The sequence below is a fragment of the Papio anubis genome, chromosome 5 (assembly GCF_008728515.1).
Source record: "Papio anubis isolate 15944 chromosome 5, Panubis1.0, whole genome shotgun sequence".
Classification (NCBI taxonomy): domain Eukaryota; kingdom Metazoa; phylum Chordata; class Mammalia; order Primates; family Cercopithecidae; genus Papio; species Papio anubis.
Window position 1 is genome coordinate 125,847,824 of NC_044980.1, and position 24,274 is coordinate 125,872,097.

The following is a 24,274-nucleotide window of genomic DNA, read 5'->3' on the forward strand; positions in this document are numbered from 1 at the left end:
GTTATCTAGAGTATTTATAGACTCTGAGAAACTCTGGAAATAATACTAGTTGAGAAGAGAGAGAGAAACTAGTTATACTATAAAGACCTAGAATATATGGGTAAAGAATTAGGAGTATCTGGCATTTAGAAGCTGTGGAAAGTTAACCTATTCTGTTTTCCCTATCTGTAAATCTGTAAAACCAGGAATAACAGTGATAATTCATACTTTTCAGAGGTCTGGGAATGAAGAAAATGTAAATAAAACGCTTGTACAGTAACTGGATCTAGAAATGGCAATTTACTGAGAAATGACAAGCAGTGTGGAATCATTTTTTTTTCTGTTTTGTTTTTTCAGTAGAGAATGTGACAAATATGTTTTAGGAATTAATCTGAAAGTACCATTTAAAGATAAATAGAAATTGGAAGAAAGGAAAGAATTGGGAGATATTTGAGTTCTTAATTGGGGCAGGATAATAAGAGACTGAAAGAAGAAAGAAATCTGATGATTTAATAAGATTCTAAGAGGACCCATTTTGCTTATTTTAAGCATCATGTTACTGAGCTATCATTGAAAAGTAGACATAATGTAACAGTGTAGGCATATATTCATGCTTGAATTCATCCTCTTAGGTTATGTGTTCTTTTGTCTCTCGTATGTCCCTAGCTCAGTTTTCAGTTCAGAAAGTCACTCCTCAGTCTGATGGCTCCAGTTCAAAAGTGAAAGTCAAAGTTCGAGTAAATGTCCATGGCATTTTCAGTGTGTCCAGTGCATCCTTAGTGGAGGTTCACAAATCTGAGGAAAATGAGGAGCCAATGGAAACAGATCAGAATGCAAAGGAGGAAGAGGTAATCTAGACATTGTATACCATTTGTGATGGCCCAGAGGTGACTTGGCTAGAAATTATAGCAAGTAGACTTGGTAGCAAGGGAGGAGTGTTGTGACAGAGCTGCTGAGTGAGAGTGGATTTATATGTTTGCCCTTTCCCCAATATAAGTGGACCAGCAGTAGATTTTTATGCAGAATTTGTATAGAAATGGAACACAGTTGATTTCTCCTTTCAGATCTTATACTTCTCAACTTGAGTTATTCTTGATTCTGGTTATTGAATGCTCTGAGTCTCAGTTAATTATTTTCAAAAGTAGAATAGATTGTACACTCATTTGTTGGAATTATGCACTGGGTGTTGTCTTTATTGTGCATCAGAATCAAAGCTTTATAAAACTACAAATTCCCTATGATTCTAGCACTTCGGGAGCCTGAGGCAGGAAGACTGCTTGAGTCCAGAAGTTTGAGGCCAGCCTGGGCAACAAAGTGAGACTCTTATCTCTACTAAAAGTAAAATTTAACCAGGTGTGCTGGCACACACCTGTGGTCCCACCTACATGGGAGGCTGAGGCAGGAGGATTGTGTGAGCCTAGGAGGTCGAGGCTGCAGTGAGTCCTGTTTATACCACTGCACTCCAGCCTGGGTGACCGAGTGTGACCCTGCCTCTGGGAAAACAAAACTACAAATGCTGGGGTTTCATTCCCACAGATTTTACTGGAGTTGGTCTGGGCTGAGACCCAGGTAGCAGTAGTTTTAAAAGCCTCTCAGGTCATTCTAATATGTTGCAGGCATTGAGAAGCCACTGGTTCAGGCTCTCCACAAACCTCTTCTTTCATCATTGTTCTTAGGCTTTGTAATTTTAACGTGTTCACCTCCCCGAGCGCATGCAGTGGTCATACTTTTGAGGATGAAGAGAGGCTGACTTAGGAACTATTTGAAAAAGTTGGAACTTTTGAGAGAAAATACCTTTGAGGAAGCCTGGAGAAGCTTATGCTCTCTTCAGGTTATATTTTGTAGATTGTATTAAATGATGCCACATGGTGAACTGTGAGTACTTAATGATGTACAAAGCAGTTCCACAGTCATTCTTCTTTATGTAAGGGTAAGGCAGGGCAAGTGTTATCCTCATTGTACAGATGTATTAACTAAGATCCAGAGCGGAAAATTTCTGTGTTATAGGTAATGTGGCCTACCTGGAATTTAAGCATAGGCCTTCTGATTGCTGGTAATTCAGCAGAAATTTCATAACCATGTGACTTTGTCAATGTGTAATGAAGGTTGTTTAGTCTTCCTAATTGCAAGATTTAATTTGACCTGTTTTTCAGAAGATGCAAGTGGACCAGGAGGAACCACATGTTGAAGAACAACAGCAACAGACACCAGCAGAAAATAAGGCAGAGTCTGAAGAAATGGAGGTATGAATTGTATGTTTTTGGTTTTTGTTTTTTTTTTTTTAAAGGCAGACTTTTACTCTGTTGCCCAGGCTGGAGTGCAATGACATGATCTCGGCTCGCTGCAACCTCCACCTCCCGGGTTCAAGTAATTCTCCTACCTCAGCCTACTGAGTAGCTGGGATTACAGACGCACACCACCATGGCAGCTAATTTTTTTTTGTATTTTTTAGTAGAGATAGGGTTTTACTGTGTTGGCTAGGCAGGTCTTGAACTCCTGACCTCAGGTGATCCACCTGCCTTGTCCTCTCAAAGTGCTGGTATTACAGGTGTGAGCCACCACGCCCGGCTGAGTTGTGTTTTAGAGTATGCACTGCAGGCTTTTTAAAGTACATGGTTTTGACTGAGGGGCAGTGTCTTGAAAGATAGTTATACTTAGAAACTCAATTTATTTGAACAATTTTTTTAGCAAGATTTTGTAGTGATATTTGTAGTGTGCTATTTGCAAGATGGCCTTTAAACTCTCTCCTGGTTTATACATGGGAAGAAAGCACTCAGGAAGCCTAGTTTTACTAGGCTAGTGATTTATTTATGCTGGTTTCTGAATGGCTTATACTAAGTCATTCTACCCATAATTTAATTCATTACCGATAAACAATAATGAAACTGAAAATTTTTTCAAAATTATCAATAATCCATGCCTTTTAATTTTTTATTTTTTTTATTTTTTTGAGATGTACTCTAGCTGTGTTGCCCAGGCTAGAGTACAGTGGCGTAATCTCGGCTCACTACAGCCCCTGCCTCCCATGTTCAAATGATTCTTACGTCTCAGCCTCCCGGGTAGCTGGGACTACAGGGCTCACCATCACGCCTGGATAATTTTTGTATTTTTAGTAGGGACAGCGTTTCTCCATGTTGGCCAGGCTGGTCTCGAACTCCTGACCTCAAGTGATCCTCCCGCTTCGGCACCCTGGGATTACAGGCACGAGCCACTGTGCCCAGCCAAAATAACATCTTTTAATAAAAAGGCATGGGGCCTGGTTAAGTGGCTCACGCTTGTAATCCCAGCACTTTGAGAGGCCGAGGTGGGTGGATCACTTGGGGTCAGGAGTTTGAGACCAGCATGGCCAACACGGTGAAACCCCATCTCTACTAATAATACAAAATTTATCCGGGTGGGGTGGTACATGCCTGTAGCCCCAGCCATCCAGGAGGCTGAGGCATAAGAATTGCTTGAACCTGGAAGATGGAGGTTATGTGAGCTGAGATTGTGCCACTGTACTCCAGTCTGGGCGACAGACCAAGACTGCATCTTAAGTTATTTTAAATCATGGAATAATTAAATGTATTTTGTGAATAATGTAAATAATGTATTTATTTCAAAAAGAGTAGTAACATTTTTGAATGAATCCTTTACAACGTATTATTTAGTTTTTAGTTGTCATGTTTAAATTTTATCATTGAAAATATCTTTTAAGTTATTTATAAAATTACAGTGTATAATCTTGCCATCTTAGGAGTTTCTAATTTTAAAAAGTTCTGATTTTAAAAAATTTCTAATTGTGGCATTTAAAAAAGTTGGACAGAACCTTAAAGTGGCTTAAGTCTGTTATATATTTTCATGTCAATTAACAAAATTTGATTGCTTTCCTTTAGCTGTGCAAGTAATATTAAAAAAGAAAATGGAAAGGAAATGGTGCTTACAGATTCTTTAGTTGGGTCAGGCCTTTTTCAAGATGGAAGACCCTTTATGTTGTTGGGTGGGATGGGGGCACCAGTGGCAGAGACAGAGACTTGTTCTCCTATGTGTTTGTGGAAGGTGGGTGAAGAGAAGGGAGAAATGACAGCCCCTTCCCCAATGCCCTTGAGCTGTGGGGGGTTCTAGAGGTATTAGTTATCTAGGCTTCCTTGGGATGGCTCAGAAACTAAAGTGCCTTTTGCATAGTATTGCTTCTAAAGGCAAATGAAATAGAAATGATAGATAAATTTCAGCAGCCGACTGAAGTTAGTTTGATAGGAGGTGGGAAATGACATTAAAATTTTGCTTTATCATAGAACAAATTGAATTCCAGATGAATTCTAAGGTTCAAAGTTGAAAAGGAAAAAGCTTGAAGTGAATATTTTTCTAATCTGTGGATGAGGAAGGGCTTTCAGAGTATGAAAGCAACATAAGTAATCTCAAAGGAAAAGATATGGATATATTTGACAGTCAAAACTTACATATAGACAAATAATACAGTTAGAAAAAACTTAGAAGAGTCGCTGTAGCTCACGCCTGTAATCCAGCACTTCGGGAGGCTGAGGCAGGTGGATCACTTAAGGTCAGGAGTTCGAGACCAGCCTAGCCAACATGGCGAAACCCCATCTCTACTAAAAATACAAAAATTAGCTGGGCGTAGTGGTGGGCGCCTGTAATCTCAGCTATTCAGGAGGCTGAGGCAGGAGAATCTCTCGAACCCGGGAGGCAGAGGTTGCAGTGAGCCGAGATCGTGCTGTTGCACTCCAGCCTGGACTACAGAGCGAGACTCCATCTCAAACAAACAAACAAACAAACAAACCAGAAGAGTCAGTTGTTTGTGGGGAAAAAAAACACTGCAATCCTAAAAGAACAGTGGATAAAATATTACTAGGCAGTTTGAGGAAATAATTAAGTATGGCTTGGAAGTGTCTGAAAAAGGTTAAAAGAAAGTCATAATAACAGTGAGATGAATTCTCATTTGTGGATAGGGTGCAGTGAAATGAGTTTTCTCTTTGTGAGAATGTAAATAGTTATAGACAGTATAGAAATCAAATTACCAATATGTTACTGATCCGTAAAAATTTCATACCCTCCTCCCCACTAACTTCGTTTGCATGTCTATATGTTTAAAAGTAGGAGAAAAATTTTTAATAGTGATTATATATTGATATGGGATTATAGGAGAGAGGTATTTTGTAAAATTTACCATCTTAATTGCTTTTAAATGTACAGTTCAGTAGTGTTAAGTATATAGACATTGTGGTGTAACCAGTCTTCAGAACTTCATCTTGAAAAACCGAAACTCTATACCCATTAAATAACTTTCCATTATTCCCCTCCCCCATCCCCTGACAGCCACTATTCTGATTCCATTTTTATGAATTTGACTGCTCTAGATACCTCATCGTATTGACTTAGTTTTTATTTTCTAGATGTTATGGTAGTCCTAAGTTACTTAGATCATCATCAAAAGAGAACGAAGTAAAAAAAGCAAAAACAGCTTTTCAAACATGACCCATTTTGAAGTTTAAGGTAGTCTGTATGTGTGTTTGTTCTTAATGATTTCTATTGTTTTAGACCTCTCAAGCTGGATCAAAGGATAAAAAGATGGACCAACCACCCCAAGCCAAGAAGGCAAAAGTGAAGACCAGTACTGTGGACCTGCCAATTGAGAATCAGCTATTATGGCAGATAGACAGAGAGATGCTCAACTTGTACATTGAAAATGAGGTTGTTATTTAAAGTCTATTGGAACAATGAACTACTAACAAATTAATGTTACTATAGTATTCAGACTCTGCGTTGAGTGACTTAATGCATTTTTGATTGTTTGGACCTCGAGAAAATAATTTAGACTTTTGCATGGTATTTTAAGGGCAAGTTGAAGCAATAGATCCCATGTTATTTCAGTTCTTCTATGGTGGTACTAATATGTCTGTATTGCTAGAAGCTCTGTTGTGAAAATTTTGACATATAATGTCTTTGGTGTAGGGGAGGTATTGTTCATTTTTGAATACATGGGTATATTTGTTCACTAGAGATTGGGATATTTGAGGTTGGCGGTCATGGAAGTTGATCAGTAGGAGAAATCATATAGCATTGATGGTGGCAGTATTTTGCTTATTCCTTTCTGTTGCCAGTCAGTATGTAAATATAGTAACTCTTATTGAGAGATGCAAGGTTTGGGATTTGTGAGCACATTTATTGAATTAATTTTTGTCTATGAGGTTTCTTTCCAGGTTTCCACTGGATCTTAGAATAGTTTTGTCTTATAGAAACTTCAGCATTTATATTGCATGAATGAATTTGATTTTTGTTGTCTCATAATAAATAATACAGCAGAGGATATCACTTAGTGACATTGAAAACAATAGGTTTTTTCATTTAATAGATGTTTTAAAAACAAGAGGTTTTTAAAGTTCTCTTTGTCTTAAATTCTTTAATTTTGCTTTTGGGTGTCTATACCTTGATGTTTCTATTGTTCTTTTTTTTAATCCCACACACAAAACTCTTTTTGATATTCAAAGTCTGTCAAGGATTAGTCTTCCCACTTGCGTTTGTTATGTGACTTGCAGAACTAAAAGGATTTGGGGAAGAAAGCCTCTACTTTTTTTTTTTTTTTTGAGATGGAGTCTGGCTCTGTGGCGCAGGCTGGAGTGCAGTGGCGTGATCTCTGCTCACTGCAAGCTCCGCCTCCTGGGTTCACGCCATTCTCCTGCCTCAGCCTCCTGCGTAGCTGGGACTACAGGTGCCCACCACCACGCCCGGTTAATTTTTTGTATTTTTAGTAGAGACGGGGTTTCACCATGTTAGCCAGGATGGTCTTGATCTCTTGACCTCGTGATCCGCCTGCCTTGGCCTCCAAAGTGCTGGGATTACAGGCGTGAGCCACCGCATCCGGCTCTACTTTTATAATTATATTGGTATTTAAGAGGAAATGATTTCGGTTGTCCTAATGTCTAATTAATTTATACATAATATTTATTCTCAGGGTAAGATGATCATGCAGGATAAACTGGAGAAGGAGCGGAATGATGCTAAGAATGCAGTGGAGGAATATGTATATGAAATGAGAGACAAGCTTAGTGGTGAATATGAGAAGTTTGTGAGTGAAGATGTAAGTCTGCCGCAATATGCCTAACTACTGTGTGTCTTCTGTGAACATCTTTAAATGGGTTAGAAGGGAAATCTGCAGCTATATGTGTATAATAGAATTATTAAAAAGTTTTTTTGGGGGGGCGCAAAATTTTATATATTTGTCTATTAGCACGGTGTTTTGCAAAGTTTGGTCTTTGTGCATCGTGTTCACAAATCACTTTTGACACATTCGAATATTATTTATCTGCTATTTTTCTTTTCTTTCTTTCTTTCTTTTTTTTTTGAGACAGAGTTTTGCTCTTGTTGCCCAGACTGGAGTGCAATGGCACGATCTCGGCTCACCGCAGCCTCCGCCTCCCAGCTTCAAGCAATTCTCCTGCCTCAGCCTCCTGAGTAGCTGGGATTACAGGCATGCGCCACCACACCTGGCTAATTTTGTATTTTTAGTAGAGATGGGGTTTCTCCATGTTGGTCAGGCTGGTCTCTTAACTCCTGACCTCAGGTGATCCGCCTGCCTTGGCCTCCCAAAGTGTTGGGATTACAGGCGTGAGCCACTGCGCCCGGCCTGTATTTTTCTTTAAATTGTTAAAGCTCACTTTTTCCTGTTTATTGTTAAAAAAAAAAAAAATTTTTCAATAGCTCTTGGGTTCAGGTCGTTTTTGGTTACATGGATGAATTATATAGTGGTGAATTCTGAGATTTTGGTGCACCTGTCATCCATGTCCTGTACGTTGTACCCAAGATGTAGTTTTTTTATCCTACACCCCACTTCTGTCCTCCCGCTTTTGAGTCTCCAAAGTCCATTATATTACTGTGTATGCTCCTGGGTACCCATAGCTTAGCTCCTACTTATAAGTGAAAACATAACAGTATTTGGTTTTCCATTCCCAAGTTACTTCACTTAGAATAATGGCCTCTAGCTTCATCCAGTTGCTGCAAAAGACATTACTTTGCTTCTTTTTATGACTCAGTAGTATTCCGTGGTTTTCTTTTTTTTTTTTTTTTTTTGAGACAGAGTCTTGCTCTGTTGCCTAGGCTGGAGTGCGGTGACACGATCTTGGCTCACTGCAAGCTCTGCCTCTTGGGTTCACATCATTCTTCTGCCTCAGCCTCCCGAGTAGCTGGGACTAAAGCGTCCACCACTGAGCCCGGCTAATTTTTTTTGTGTGTTTTTTTAGTAGAGATGGGGTTTCACCATGTTAGCCAGGGTGGTCTTGATCCCCTCACCTCATGATCTGCCTGCCTCGGCCTCCTAGAGTGCTGGGATTACCGGCATGAGCCATTGCGCCCAGCCTACTACTTTTGCTTTATTTACTCATTGGTTGATGGGTACTTAACTCAGTTGTTATTATTTTTTAATTTTTTTGAGATGGAGTTTCGGTCTTGTTGCCCAGGCTGGAGTACAATGGCATGATGTTGACTCACTGTAACTTCCGCCTCCCTGGTTCAAGTGATTCTCCTGCCTCAGCCTCCCTAGTAGCTGGGACTGCAGGCGTGCTCCACCATGCTTGGCTGATTTTTGTATTTTTAGTAGAGACGGGGTTTCACCATGTTGGCCAGGCTAGTCCTTACCTCAGATGATCTATCTGCCTCAGTCTCCCAAAGTGCTGGGATTACAGGCATGAGTCACTGTTCCCGGCCACACTTGCTTTTAAATGCAGTTTTTAATTCTGAAATTTTTAAACTTATCCAAAGTCCTCCACGGCAGGGAGAATAATATAATAAAACCCCCCATACCTATCAAGTGGACCAACATTTGCCAGCCTTGTTTTCTATGTCTCCCATCTCCTTCCTCCCCCTGTATTTTATCTTATTTTATTTTTTTTGAAATGGAGTATTGCTCTGTCGCCCAGGCTGGAGTGCAAGTGGCCCCATCTTGGTCACTGCAACCTCCGCCCCCTGAGTTCAAGCCGTTCCCCTGCTTCAGCCGTTCTAGTAGCTGGGATTACAGGTGTCCGCCATCATGCCCAGGTAATTTTTTTTGTATTTTTAATGGAGACAGGGTTTCACCATGTTGGCCAGGCTGTTCTCGAACTCCTGACCTCAGGTGATCCACGTGCCTTAGCCTCCCAAAGTGCTGGGATTACAAGTGTGAGCCACCGCGCCTGGCTGCCGTCCGTATTTTAAAGCAAATCCCAGATACATCATCATATTCTATGCCTCTGACTGTATTTGGGATGTAATTTTTGAATGACCTAATTATAATATTTTCTTTATCATTAGGATCGTAACAGTTTTACTTTGAAACTAGAAGATACTGAAAATTGGTTGTATGAGGATGGAGAAGACCAGCCAAAGCAAGTTTATGTCGATAAGTTGGCTGAATTAAAAGTAAGTGACTCTTGAGAGTAGGGGTATCCAGAACCCTTGTTGAAGCTTCCTCTGAGGACCTCAGATTTGGGAGGAATTCTCAAGTAAAGAAGACAGACTGAAAATGATGTTTGATTAACTAAACCCTTTATGACTTAGGCTCATTGTCATTCTCACTTTTAGAACCTTGTAATAACAAAATGATTTTTCTGAAAATTGAGTTTAGGTTTATAATACTTCACTGAATTGGATGTCTAGTGCATTCTTGGTGTCAAGAGATACAAAGACTAGCAAGACTTAGTACCTGCCCTAAAGGCACAGGGAATGCAGTTGGGGCAGAGCTGTTTCTGTTTATGTAGTTTGGATTCTCAGTAAAAGCAAAGCATCTGGTGGGTTTTCTTTTTTTTATAAGACAGAGTCTTCCTCTGTCACCCAGGCTGGAGTGCAGTGGCGCAGTCTCAGCTCACTGCAGCCTCTATCTCCTGGATTCAAGGGATTCTTAGGCTTCAGCCTCCAGAGTAGCTGGGATTACAGGCATGTGCCACCATGCCAAGCTAATTTTTGTATTTTTAGTAGAGACAGGGTTTCACCATGTTGGCCAGGCTGTCTCGAACCCCTAACTTCAAGTGATCTGCTTGCCTTGGCCTCCCAAAGTGCTGAAATTATAGGTGTGAAGCTACCACGCCTGGCCACAGCATCTGGTTTTGTATTTAAAGCATCTCATCTTTTAACATTAGGATTAAAAATTCAAAGAATTACATAAAATTGAGGCCGTTTGTTTGGAAAAGGTTGCAGATGCACAAGAATGAACTTTTCACATTTCTCTTTAATTTTAGCTCTGGATTACTTTCTTGTGGAACTGGGCCATTTTGAGTCTCACTCTGTCACTCAGGCTGGAGTTCAGTGGTGTGGTCATGGCTCACTGCAGCCTCGACCTCATGCTCAAGCGGTCCTTTTGCCTCAGTCTCCCAAGTAGCTAGGATTACAGCTGTGTGCTATCACGCCTGGCTGTTTTAATTTTTTTGTAGTGAAAGGGTCTCCCTGTGTTGCCCCGACTGGCATGGGAACTCCTGGACTCAAGCAATTCTCCTGCCTTGGTCTCCCAAAGTTCTGGGATTACAGGCATGAGCCATGGAACCTGACCAAGCATTTCTTAATATCGCTGTTGTATTAAGTTTTCAAGTTCCAGTTATTTCATAAATGATTTTTGTGTTTGAATTAGTATCCATATAAGGCTCATAGATTTTATTGATGTTGCTTATAACTGTGTCTATAGTTCTTCTTCCATCATTTCCCTGTGTTGCCCCACCCTTTCCTTATTTATTTTATGAGGAAATTGGATCATTGGTCCTGTAGGATCTTCCTGTAGTTGGATTTTGCTGATTTTCACCTCCATGGTGGTATTTAATATTATTTGTCAAGTTGATGGTTACATTTAGAGGCTCCATCAGATTCAGGTGTTTAAAATTTTAAATTAAAGCATTTTTTATTTTTGGCAAGTATACTTTATATTTAGTACTGTGTATCTATATTAGGCGGCACCTGATTTTTGGTGGTCTCCCTGCTTTGTTTTGAGAATAAGGGCTCAGGTGACAAATTGAAGCGATTCCACATAGAACAGTACTGAGGTATAGTCTCATTCCCCTCCTGAAGTAGCTTCATACTTCCGAAGGCCTGGAGAAATATATTTAACTTCTTATATGTAGCACACGGAGATTAAATGTACTTTATCACCAATCTTAGTGGAATCAGTACTCTGGATCGTCGAACTGCCGTATGAAGACTTTGTGTATTCTTTTGTTAAGAATCTAGGTCAACCTATTAAGATACGGTTCCAGGAATCTGAAGAACGACCAAAATTATTTGAAGAACTAGGGAAACAGATCCAACAGTATATGAAAATAATCAGCTCTTTCAAAAACAAGGTAACTTTTTTTCTTTTTCCTACTCTTATTTTAGTGAAGTTAACTTCTTTTTTTTTGAGACGGAGTCTTGCTCTGTTGCCCAGGCTGGACTGCAGTGGCACAATCTCGGCTCACTGCAACCTCCATCTCCTGGGTTTAAGCGGATTCTCCTGCCTCAGCTTCCCAAGTAGCTGGGATTACAGGCATGCGTCATGACGCCCAGCGCATTTTTGTATTTTTAGTAGAGATGGGGTTTTGCCATGTTGGCCAGGCTGGTCTTGAACTCCTGACCTCAAGTGATCCACCTGCCTTGGCCTCCCAAAGTGCTGACTGGTATTATAGGCGTGAGCCACTGCTCCTGGCCTTTAAAGTTAACTTCTGAGGCATTTACATAGCATTTTTTTCTCTTGTTCTCATTAACTTGTTTAATAGCACTTTTTATTTTGTATATTAACGTAATGTGGAATGTTTTATAACATCTTAATAAGAACCATAGGATTTGCTATATCTCTTTAATAGGTGGAATCTGGAATTGAACAGTGTTGTTCAGTTTCCTTTTCATTAGTGTTTGACTTAACATGCTCTATCCTGGTCTTTCTAAGAACACCTGAGGCCCAGTAATTATGCACACAGTACCTTTATAAGGTAGGGGGTGGTATCAACATATATAGATAAATTCCAACTTATTTAAGCCTCATTTTCCTTGAGCAACATTCAGGGTCACTAAATTGGGAGAACTGTCATTTAGCCAGAAGTCTGACTCCAAAGTTCAGACTTTGGAGTATAAAGTCCCTCCATTATACCCCAGGTTCTTGACATATTGTTAGTGTAAGAAACTTTGAGTGATAAATTGAGCTTTTGTGGTTTTTTTTTTTTTTGACAAGTTCTCACTTTGTCACCCATGCTGGGGTGCAGTGGTGAAATCTCGGCTCACTGCAGCCTCAACCTCTCTGGCTCAAGCAGTTCTCTTGCCTCAGCTACTTTCTCAGTAGTTGGGACTGTAGGCATGTACCACCACACCCAACTGGGGTTGTCTTTTTTTTTTTTTTTGAGATGTCATTTCACCATGTTACCCAAGCTGGTCTTGAACTCCTGAGCTCAAATGATCCACCCACTTCAACCTCCCAAAGTGCTACGATTACAGGCATTAGCCATCAGGCCCTGCCTTTTTTTTTTTTTTTTTCTTCTTTTTTATGAAACAGGGTCTCAGTCTGTTGCCCATGCTCAAGTGCAGTGGTGTGATCGTAGCTCACTGCATCCTCAGCCTCCTGAGCTCAAGTGACCTTCCTGCCTCAGCCTCCTGAGTAGCTGGGACTACAGGCATGTGGCCCTCATGCCTGGCTAATTTTTGTATTTTTTGTAGAGACGGGCTCATCGTGTTGCCCAGGTCTTGAAGTTATGGGCTTAAGTGATCCTCCTGCCTCAGCCTCCCAAAGTGCTAAGATGACAAGCGTGAGCCACCACACCCAGCCTGAAAGGCCTTCTTTTTTTTTTTTTGGGACGGAGTCTCGCTCTGTTGCCCAAGCTAGAGTGCAGTGGCGTGATCTTGGCTCACTGCAAGCTCTGCCTCCCAGGTTCACATGAAAGGCCTTCTTTTAAAAACAGTATTAATTATAGTTTTGGTTCCAAACTAGCATGCTGAAACTTCAGCTGTCATATCTAATGTAATTTTTTTGCATTGTGAAATTATCTTCATAAGATTTTGTATAAATCAGGTACTGCTGTTTATCTTGTTGAAGCCTTTGAATTGATACCTTATGAATTTTCTTGGCCTTTAAAATTTAAATCTATCCTGAGTGTATTAAAAAATTGGGATTAGGTTTCTTTTGAATAATGTCTGTTCAGATTGTGAGGCTAAATATGCTTTTTTTTTGAAAGATTATAAGTTTTTGAAAAATGGCAGAAACTAGACAATATTTGCTGGGAGGGAGGGTATCACCCTTTTAGCACTTGTCTGACTATCTCCTGGTTGCAGGAGGACCAGTATGATCATTTGGATGCTGCTGACATGACGAAGGTAGAAAAAAGCACAAATGAGGCAATGGAGTGGATGAATAACAAGCTAAATCTGCAGAACAAGCAGAGTTTGACCATGGATCCAGTTGTCAAGTCAAAAGAGATTGAAGCTAAAATTAAGGTAATTTAAAACTTTTTAAAATAGTCTTTTCTTGACAGCCTTATTATTAATAGTCCTCAAGTGACATTTAGGAGGGAACTTTATTATAGTGTCTTAGCTTCTAGGTTGAGGATTGGGTGGTGGGAGAGGGTGGATTTGGGTTTAGCATGTCTTGTAAAATTTGTTAATTTTATAAGAAACCACGGTTTTCTTTCTTACCCATTCCAGGAGCTGACAAGTATTTGTAGCCCTATAATTTCAAAGCCTAAACCCAAAGTGGAACCTCCAAAAGAGGAACAAAAAAATGCAGAGCAGAATGGACCAGTGGATGGACAAGGAGACAACCCAGGTCCCCAGGCTGCTGAGCAGGGTACAGACACAGCTGTGCCTTCGGAGTCAGACAAGAAGCTTCCTGAGATGGACATTGATTGATTCCAACACTTGTTTCTATTAAAACAGACTATTATAAAGCTTTAAGTTGTCAACTTTGTTCTAAATATCAACTAGAGCAAGTGAATACTGAAGATTTCTTAGTCAGTTTTTAGGGGATTTTCGGGGAGGGGAAATAGGTAATGTATGGAGCATTTTGACTTCTAAATAGTTAGATACAGAAATTAAGTGCATTGTATCTTTTTCATAATGGTACTATTTAGAAGCCCAGTTACTCTTACTGAGCTAATGCTTCACTCCTTTATGTTTAACCATGTGTCTACAAGAATAAGTTTGTTTTGGAAAGTTGAGCTATAGCTACAGCTCTAGCTATCCAGCAGACTTTTCATTATGACTTACATGGCAGGAGCTCTAATTATGCTTTAAAAATCTGTTGTGGAGATAGCTCTAAAGGCTCCCTGCCTGGTGTGGGGATGGGGTCTCCCTCTTTGTGAGGGTTGGAGCATGGCACAGCATGGATTAACACGGGAGAGGAACAAAGGTGTGCTCTGAACGTCTTCATATTTCACCTTCACCCTCACCTGTGTTCTGTTCCCTATCTCCCAATAAAAGGGCTCCCATTATAAATGCCATGTACTTCTCTTGGGAAAATAGACCCCCTTGCCTAGAGTAAGTTGTTAACTGAGGGCTTTAAACCTGGAGGCTCTTTCTGAAAGTTTGTTCACGAATACCCCAATCATCAGGGTCTAAATAATTTTCAGAAGATTAGAATTGGGTAGATATACTGTTGGAGATAGCCATGGTAAATTTAACTGAGGAATTAAATCCTTGTTAATTTTGGTGTAAAGATTTGTATCCTGGCCTGTTTATTCAGGTGGGAGATGTTCTGTATAATTTTGAGGTATAGCTTGAACTCCTAGGACAAGAGTTAAAAGTTCTTTTTAGCTCATTCACAATCACTTGTGTGTTGTGTTAATATCTATCATGAACCTGCCAATTTGTACATGTTAAGCAGCTGACAGATGATAGAAAAAAACTAAGATACACTGGATTGTACTGGATGAGTCTGAAATTAGTGTTAAAGAAGTGTGGTGCCTGATGTTATAACAACACCTCATTCTTAACTGTGTGGCCAGTGTCAGGTATACCAAAGCATTCCTCTGACTGCTTTTTGGGGCAGTGTTGACAGGAGTGAGGCATTTTGGAAACTCCAAGGGAAGCCTGTGTTTGAGGCCAGAATTGGTACCTGCTTTAAGAAACTGTTAAAAGACTTGTTGGTAATGTTTTGGATCTTTGTAAAAATTGATATTCTGTATAACAGAGTGCCTCTCTGTTACTTTTGGCCTATGTTGTTAGAAATAAGATGATATGTTGCGTAGTTAGAATTAAGCGTTTGTCCATCTCTAGATACATCGAAAAGTTTGAGTGTTACAGGCTCTCAAGTGCTACAGAGAAAAATTGCTTAGGAGGAGGAAGGGGAAAGTATACTTACACTGGTGTGTAAGCACGCATGGAAGCCTCACGGCACCGCAACAAGGCCCTGTCCTTAGCACATCTCTGTTCTCTACCTGTCATGCTTCAAGAGTTCCAGCTGGCCTGCTGTGAAGCCAATAGCTATTTTAAAAGTGCTGGCTGCAGGATTAAACCAACCCTTGTACAACTGGCCAAGTCCTTAATGGCCATTTCTTCTTTAAAAAAAAAAAAAAAATTGTTTTTGTTTTTTTTTTTGGTGTGTGTGTGTGTGGTGGGGGAAGGGTGTGGGTGTTGGGATGGGGTGAATTTGAAGTTGAAACAAGATGATGTGGTCTACTTGCTCTCTGCTTAGACAGACGTTAAGACCAGTTGGATTTTCATGGAGGCCAGGACAGAGAGTGGTAATTGATGGCTTGTGTAGAGACAAGCATTTATCCAGGTTGCGTTATCCAAACTGATTTGTTAAAGCTCCAGGTCACATTCTTACACTAAGAAAATCATTCAGTAAACATGAGACAAGTTTAGGAAAAACTAATAAAGTAAACCTGTCTTACACTTGAATGGTTTCCTTAATTCCATAATGAAGGCTGCTGGGTGTGTGTGGGTGTGGGTGTGTGGGTGTGTGTGTGTGGGCGGGGCGAGGTGTGTGTTTTCAATAATAACGTTCTCTAGGAGTAGGAACCCCCTGAGCTAAATTTCACTTAGCATCTGTTGAAGACCTCCAGCCTGAAGAGTGACAGCTGAAGCACTGCCTACTTTGTAAGAAAATGTTGCTGATTTTTCTGTACTCCAGTTGAGTCTTGGCCCAGTTGCTTTGGTGTTAGGAATCCTTGTCTTGCTCCTGTGACTGGGCCTTACTTTGAGGGTTTTGTTAGCAGAAGGTGGGGGTTATGGCATAAAGGTAAGTGCTAGGACTGATACCTGGCCAAAGAACAGCACGGCCCAGAGTCCTAGAACAGTTGCGGCCACTGGATATGTGGTGTGGCTGTGTGGAATGTGTGTTGGTGTATATATATGGTGGTGATGGGTGTTTAAAGGGCATGAAGCCAGTGAAAAAGACCTTAATTGGAGAAGGCATGGGTCTAGATGAGGAGGGGTCGGGGTCTTGTTCCCTGGGTCATGCCCCTTACACAGTCCTAGTCCTCTGGCTGTAGGAGCGGCTTACCTGCCAGGGCCTACCAACAGGGCCTATTGTAGCCACGTGTCTTAAGAAATGTGTCTCTAGTAGGTTTGAACATTTAAGTGGTTTGTGTAGGGGAATTGTTAGATGTGGTAGAAAGAGCTGAGATAGCTGGGTGTGGTGGTGTGCACCTGTGATTCCAGCTACTTGGGGGGCTGAGGTAGGAGGATCACCTGAGCCCAGGTGGTCAAAGCTGCAGTGAACCAAGATTGCGCCCTTGCAACTCCAGCTGGGGTGATAAAGTGATACCCTGTCTCCATAAAAGGTGGGGGGCTGAGAGATCAGGGTTCTGTTGTGGGGCAGTGGGAGCTGTTTTGCGGGGGCACAGGGGGTCTGGGGGATGTTGGAGGTAGTGGGACTTGGTGCATCTTTGAGGGGACAGCCAGATGAAGGGGAAAATGGCTGGTTTTGGTACCTGCAGGAAGAGGGAAGATGTAAGCATGGTTCCAGCTCAAAACCATGCTTTAGAAGTTGGGATAGTAGTTACTCTTTGTGGAGTAGTGACAAGATGATGTGAGACTTGGTGATCCTTCTTTCTTGATCTGACTTTTGATAGTGTACTTATATGTACACTTGATCTATTTCAATAATTTCAAGTGGCTTTAACAGAAAGGTGTATATTATTATTATTATTTTAGATGGAGTCTCACTTTGTCGCCCAGGCTGGAGTGCAGTGGCGGGATCTTGGCTTACTGCAGCCTCTGCCTCCCGGGTTCAAGTGATTCTTCTGCCTCAGCCTCCTGAGTAACGGACTACAGGCATGCGCCACCGCGCATGGCTAATTTTTGTATTTTTAGTAGAGACGGGGTTTCATTGTATTGGCCAGGCTGGTCTTGAACTCCTGACCTTGTGATCCGCCCGCCTTGACCTCCCAAAGTGCCGGGATTACAGGTGTGAGCCACCATGCCTGGCCTACATTTTTACACAAGAATGTAGGTTATAAAACTACATAGCTTCTCATGTTTGGAAATAACATTAAATGGGTTTGCAATAAAAAAGCCAGAATGATTTTCCCAGATGAAGTGGTTTTTAGGATGGGATTGTGGGTGATTGTAGATTTCTTTTTTTTTTTTTTTTTGAGACAGAGTCTTGCTCTGTCGCCCAGGCTGGAGTGCAGTGGCGCTATCTCGGCTCACTGCAAGCTCCGCTTCCTAGGTTCATGCCATTCTCCTGCCTCAGCCTCCCGAGTAGCTGGGACTATAGGCGCCCGCCACCACACCTGGCTAATTTTTTTGTATTTTTGGTAGAGACAGGGTTTTACCATGTTAACCAGGATGGTCTCAATCTCCTGACCTCGTGATCCACCCGCCTCAGCCTCCCAAAGTGCTGGGATTACAGGCGTGAGCCACCGTGCCTGGCCTGAAAGATTTCTACAATAAGCATTTAGGGCCAGGCATGGTGGCTCATGCCTGTAATCCCAGCCAAGTTGGGAGGATTTCTTGAGTCCAGGAGTTCAAGACCAGCCTGGGCAACATGGGGAGACACGCCCCCACCCCCCACCACCTCCTGTCACTAATAAAAGCATTTAGGAATTTTATAATGTTAAGAAAACTAGAAGTGTGTTTTAAGAAGAATGGCTCCAAGGTTTCAAACCTAGAATATAGGATATGATTGTACATGTGGAGCTTCTAGTCTTGAGGAGTCATTGGAGATGAGGTAGGAGTTTAGATTGAGAAGTTTTCCTGGGTGGGGTTGAGACATTGATGCTCCAGGTGGGTGTGGATGGAAGCTTTTGGGGCTGCAGTTGTGTTCCTGGTTGACGGGATGAAGACTTGTGTTTGGATGTGTTAAGAAGAGGAAGTAGAAGCTTTGAAAGAAGGAACTGCCAGAGAGGAGTTATGATGCATAAAGCATGTTGGGAGGAAGGGAGCTAGAGATGTGAGATGTGGCAGTGGCCAGCAGGGTTAGATTCTTCAGGAGGGTGGGAGCCGGGTGGGTTGAAGGGGCTTGAGGTGAGGGTCAAGAAGCTTGGCCTCTCTGAAAGGAGGCATCAGTCTGTGAGAAAGGAGGTTGGGCAGTGTTCTGTGCCCACAGTCCTGTGTGTAAATGGGGATGGTTCCCACCACTTAGTTGAGACTATTGGGAGTCTTGGAATTGCCAATACATTCCTTGGATGTACTTGGCTTTGGCTGGGGCAGCCCTGGGCCATGACCCTCTAACCTGGAATGCCACTGTTTTTGTGAACTATTTTGAGCAGATGCTGCAAGAAGTGTAGAAGCTAAAGAGGTGATGTCTTAAGCATCAGTCTACGAGGCAAATGGGGAACATGGCCAAGTTGAGGTATAAGCAGCACATTTGGGAAGATAAAGGAGGGTGTAAATTTTTGGAGGATCAGGGAGGGAAAGACCTCAGAGGATGTGAAAAAAATACAGAATGCTTTCCAGATTTGCTCAATATCCATGAACAAGTGCCAGGCTAATCCTGACCTTATTCGTCCAGTTTCAGCACACGTCATTAGAACAGGGAGAGTAGAGAGACTCTTTACTCTCACTTCCTAAGTGGCATTCGCCAGCTTCAAACAACACAGAAAAGAATTCAGAAAGCTGTGTTTTTATCGGGCCTGTTCACTAGTGTGTCTAGGTTAACATCCTTCAAGGGCCAGGTGGACTATTAGATTTGGAGTCCTGGATCAGTGAAGGGACAGAAACCACTTCAAGTGCTTTTCTTATCACAAGTAAGCAGACCCTTACTCACCACATACTGGAGGTCTCACATTTTTTTTTTCTACATGAACTTTAAAACGTATTTTAAAATATCTATTATTTAAATTAGACTCAGCTAATGCTTGCAGAAGAGAAAGCTGGAAACAGATGGTGTTGGAAGACCAGTCAGTGGCCCAGCTTCCAGGATGTAAATCCCAGCAAAGCATTTCTGAGGATGAACTGGGTCAGTATATACTCCACAAAAGGATGGTTCCAATTATAGGGCACCTTTCAGGAGTGCTGGTGGGGGGCTTCGTAGGACCCATGTGAGGTTGCCGTGAGGTTACCATGAGGAACCAGTGAGCTGTGTGGGTTAGGAAAGTTGAAAGGGCCCATGCGGTGGTAAAGGAGGCTCCAGCATGAGTGAAGGTCTTTCCTCTGTGACTGGTCCTGTCCTTGTCTTCTACATCCCACAACTGAAGGAGGGACTCTGCCTGGGTTACGGCTGCCTGCCTGCAGCCTGGCATGAAACAGGGAATGGAGAAGGCGCTCAGTGAATACTTGAAGGCGGAAATGCAGTATTTTATTGTTTTCTATTATTTTCAATGAGGGGAAAAATGGTAAAACTCCTCTTGAAGTCCTCTTATCCGAACTTCCATTTTTGGGGATGAGGAAAGAGTCTCTCAGAATGGGTGGATGGCAGAGCCAAGAATTTTGATGCCAACTGTTTTGAAGAGTGTTACACTTCTGGAAAGTTGTATGGCTAGACTGTGGGGCTTTTGCCTTCCAAAAAGTCGCCCTGAGTATAGCATTAGTTGGAGTCACACTCCCTAAGAATCTGATGTTCCCCTCCGGCCAATTCTGATTTGGTCTTGTGTGAAATTGCGGTGCTTGTGTTGCCACATGGGGGCGCCATCGCTCTTCTTTTGCCGTGGTGGCTGGTTCCGTGCGTAGATCAGACTTCACTCCTTGAGGAGTCCCACAAGTTTGGAGAACACAGCCAGCCACCTCTTCCTCTAGGTAGCTACAAGCAAAATAAGTATGGTTTAACAGAGTCCTCAAGCTAGCAAGCAGGGGCTCAAGCAAGAAAGTAGGCCTTTTGCTACTGACTTCTTAGGTCCTTACCACCCAAAGTATGGCATCACTGTTAAAAAGAAGAATCTTGGCCGGGCGCGGTGGCTCAAGCCTGTAATCCCAGCACTTTGGGAGGCCGAGATGGGCGGATCACAAGGTCAGGAGAGGAATCGAGACCATCCTAGCTAACATGGTGAAACCCCGTCTCTACTAAAAATACAAAAATCTGGCGGTGGGGCCGAGTGGCGGGGCGCCTGTAGTCCCAGCTACTTGCTCGGGGAGGCTGAGCCGGGAGAATGGCGTAAACCTGGGGAGGCGGGACTTGCAGTGAGCTGAATCTGGCCACTGCACTCCAGCCTGGGTGACAGAGGGAGACTCCAGCCTCAAAAAGTCTTGGACTGATCCCAGACCTCGGGTAGATCCCAGCCCGGTGCTTCTCAGTATACCTAGGGATCTTGTTAAAATGCAGATTCTGATTCAGCAGGTCAGAGTGGGGCTGAAGAGTCCATTTTTTTTTCCTTTTTCTGAGATGGAGTCTCACTCTGTCACCCAGGCTGGAGTGCAGTGGCGCAAGCTGTGTTCACTGCAACCTCTGCTGCCCAGGTTGAAGCAATTCTTCTGCCTCAGCCTACCAAGTAGCTGGGATTACAGGCACCTGCCACCATACCTGACTAATTTTTGTAGTTTTAGTAGAGATGGGGTTTCATCATCTTGGCCTGGCTAGTCTTGAATTCCTGACCTCGTGATCCACCTGCCTTGGCCTCCCACAGTGCTGGGATTATAGGCGTGAGCCACCGCACCTGGCGAAGAGTCCGTTTCTAACAAGTTCCCAGGAGATGCCTATCATGGACTGTGCTTTGAGAAAGACAACCTATAGGAGCCTCAATTCCTTCGTCTGTAAAACGGGGGTAACAACAGGCCTGTCCGGCATGTGAGATGATGGATGCGGAAGGCACTGAAGACAGGAAGAATAAAGGTATTGCTCACAACAGGTGTGTAACTTGCCCTTTAAAGTGCAGAGTAGCTGACCCAGACATCAGCAGTCCGAGTTACCTCAGCCTCCCGGCCTTTCTTGTCCTTATCCCACCAGGAGCCCAGGCTCCAGAGGAACAAGGTAGAAAGTCAACCTAAGAACTAAAGAGGTACCGCCCTCCCGTGTGACCTGGTCGTAGTCCCTGGGTGGGGAGGGAGTGCTGCTTCCTGTCCCTGGGGTGACACATGAATCCACCTGGATGGAGGAACGGAGGTCCCTCTGTTCCTTTTGACTTGAGCCACTCCAATGGACTCAGCCTCGTGTGATCCCATTAGTAGCCTCAGCAAGGAGCAGGAACAACACACTAACCCTGTTCAAGGTGGAGTTCTGTAGCTGTGGATAGAGACTCCTAGAAAGCAGCGATTTGCCTCTGAATCCTGGACATCTGTTGCAGAGAAGTGAGGAAGAGCTTCAGAATACCTGGGTTCCGTGTGAGGCTCCTCAGGCCCAGTTTTGTTTCCTTGCCTAACTTGTGGTGGAGAGGCCAAATATGCATGGCATAAAAGAGACAAGGCCTGGTGTGGTGGCTCATGCTGTAATCCCAGCACTTTGGGAGGCTGAGGCAGGCAGATTGCCTGAGGTCAGGGGTTCAAGATCAGCCTGGCCAACATGGTGAAACCCCGTCTCTACTAAAAATACAAAAATTAGCCTGGTGTGGTGGCGGGTGCCTGTAATCCCAGCTACTTGGGAGGCTGAGGCATGAGAATTGCTTGAACCTGGGAAGCAGAGGTTGCAGTGAGCCGTGATTGCACCACTGTACTCCAGCCTGGGTGACAAAGCAAGACTGTCTCAAAAAAAAAAAAAAAAAAGGACAAGATTTCTTGGTGTATGAGGGTTCCCCCTTCCTTTGAAGAGGATTGCCTCTTGGCATTCATTACTGTCTACAAGTTCTGTCTTGGTCATCTTGTTTTCCAGATTTCTATAATGCCCAATCCGGAAAATGGGCAGAAGAGACAACACAGGAGAGGCGGAGGAGAAAGGGTGGGAGGACTCTCACTGTGGACCAGCTCCCGGGCTCTCCTCTGAGGTAAAGCAGCGGCTGAGTGTGCATCTGAATCCCCTGGGGACCTTGTTACACAGACGACTGGGCCCGCCCTCCAAGTTTCAGATTCCACAGGTCTTCAGTGGGGTCCTGGAGTTTCATTTCTAACAAGCTCCCAGGTGAGTATGCTGCTTTTGTTCTGTGGATAGAGAGTCTGAGTGACGGGTTAAAGGAGAAATAACTGGGACTGCTGATTAACATCACAAACAGCTGCGGGTGATGGAGATTGTGGGCAGGAAGTGGAAAGAGCGAGGCTGAGTACAATGGTGAGGAGAGGGAGAGGCACAGTGTTTCTGAAGAAATGCCAAGGAAAGTTTGGTATTTCTCTGGAACTGTTTCTGACCACAGGACATTGTGTCTTGCGGGCTATGTGACTTGGCTCTAGCTTGGTTGTGGCCAGTGCTAGTATGCGGAGTGGTTCTTCTCTGGGCGACTGGCTTATCTCCACGGTGCTCCTGGCTCCCTGGTCTCGCCGGGTAGCTGGCAAGTCTGTGACTTCTTTATTCACATGTGTCTTTTTCCTGGCCAGGTGGAAAGCTTCCCCAGGGTGGAGGAGGCATTTGCCAGGTTGAGGTCCCTTCTCTAATGGCACCCACAAGCCAAGCTGCACCTCTGTCTGCCCCTCTCCACCCCTGTCCTCAAAGTGGAGAATGGCTCTGTAACTTGGAGGGGCCCTCACAGCCCAAGGGAAAGGCCTCGGGGTCTCCCATGTCCACAGGTGAAACATGCATGTCAGTCAGTTTCCATTAAATCAGATCCAGCGCTTCAGCTTGCTCCACACAGCTTTTAAGGGCACTAAAAATAAGCCTTCAATTGGAGCTAACTCCTCAAGCAGCACTATCTGTTAATGAAATTGCTTCCTGTTAATTTGAGTTTACAGAATAAGTGGCGCCTGACAATCTGGCATGGCTGTCATGGCACCCACCCCCAGGAATGGGCTGCTGGTGGAGGACTTCACCTGGGAGCTGAGGACTTTCTGGCCTCAAGTGCTGTGGCAACTGAAGGGGACCCAGCGGTTACGACAAATGGGGAGCCTGGACTTCGTTTCTTGGCTTATTTGGTCCCTTTCGTCACCATTCTCTGAGTGGCCAGCTCTTAATCTAGCAGGGCCTGCAAGTAAATAATTAACAATCAGTGTGCAAGGTAGCAGTAAGACAAGTACAAGGAGCTAGGGAGCAGCCTGAGGAGGTAGCCAGGAGCGGCGCGGCGGTCAAGGATGAATGTGTGTCAGCTGCATAAGTGAGTAGAGAGAGGGTTTGGTGAGGGAGCTGGAGGCAGAGGGGACAGCTGGACCACAGATGTGCAAGGAGCGACCAGTAGTCGGAGTGGAAAGCTCAGGGTAGAGAATGGAGACAGAGAAGGCTGACAAGATGCTAGCCAGGGCCTGCAGCACAGATGCTGTCAGTGGGTGAAGTCACATAAAAGGTTCCCCCACCTTTTTGCAGTCACTACTTGATATAGGAGTTGGGAGGATGCTGCTCTTGAAAAGGGGGCCTTGTGAAATTCAAGATGATAGACACCATCAGAGATGGGGTGATGACAAGCAAAGTCAGATTCTAGGAAAGGGCAAGGGGTGCCTGGCAGGGAGGAATCTGGCCTCATGATACAGGAGGGAGGAGGGCATCCTTACCCCTACTCCCGCAGCTTGAAGGCATCTGGGTGTGGGCATGGAGAGAGCTGGCCCCCAAGTCACAATGCCTTAGGCCCAGGAACCCTTGCTGGGGGGCACTGCTGCCTGAGTGTGGCATGCTTGAATAGTCAGGAGAATGGGTCAGGGAGTTGAGCAGGTGTAGCGCAGCTTGCAGGCTGCTTGCGGCTCTGGGGCCTGGCTGTGGAACCTGCTGATGCCTGGCACCCCTTGTCAGACACAGCAGCCAAGTCATCCATGTAAGCAACATCTCAAGGAGGCCTGAAATATTTGGGGGAAGGAATTCCTGGAGCTCAGAACACTTGTATCTTTCATACTGAGACAAATGAAGGCTTCATTTGTACCTAGACAAAGGGCCTTGATTTTTTCCTTAGGGTATTGGTAAACCATGGTGAGTTTTTGTTTGGTTTTGGAGGCAGGGTCTCAC

The 24,274-nt window shown here is 43.5% G+C and overlaps 1 protein-coding gene across 2 annotated transcripts in view; it reads left to right on the forward strand.

The window, feature by feature from the left end:
* HSPA4 (heat shock protein family A (Hsp70) member 4) overlaps positions 1-15,789 on the forward strand; it is a 55,515-nt gene extending 39,726 nt beyond the window's left edge. For both annotated transcript variants that reach the window (XM_003900096.4, XM_021939671.2), the window contains exons 12-19: positions 646-827; positions 2,133-2,222; positions 5,515-5,667; positions 6,929-7,054; positions 9,259-9,366; positions 11,151-11,270; positions 13,225-13,386; positions 13,594-15,789. In XM_003900096.4, the coding sequence (XP_003900145.1) occupies positions 646-827; positions 2,133-2,222; positions 5,515-5,667; positions 6,929-7,054; positions 9,259-9,366; positions 11,151-11,270; positions 13,225-13,386; positions 13,594-13,797 (1,145 nt within the window). In that variant the 3' untranslated portion in view covers positions 13,798-15,789. The remainder of the gene's footprint in view (positions 1-645; positions 828-2,132; positions 2,223-5,514; positions 5,668-6,928; positions 7,055-9,258; positions 9,367-11,150; positions 11,271-13,224; positions 13,387-13,593) is intronic.
* The last annotated feature ends 8,485 nt before the right edge of the window (positions 15,790-24,274 follow it).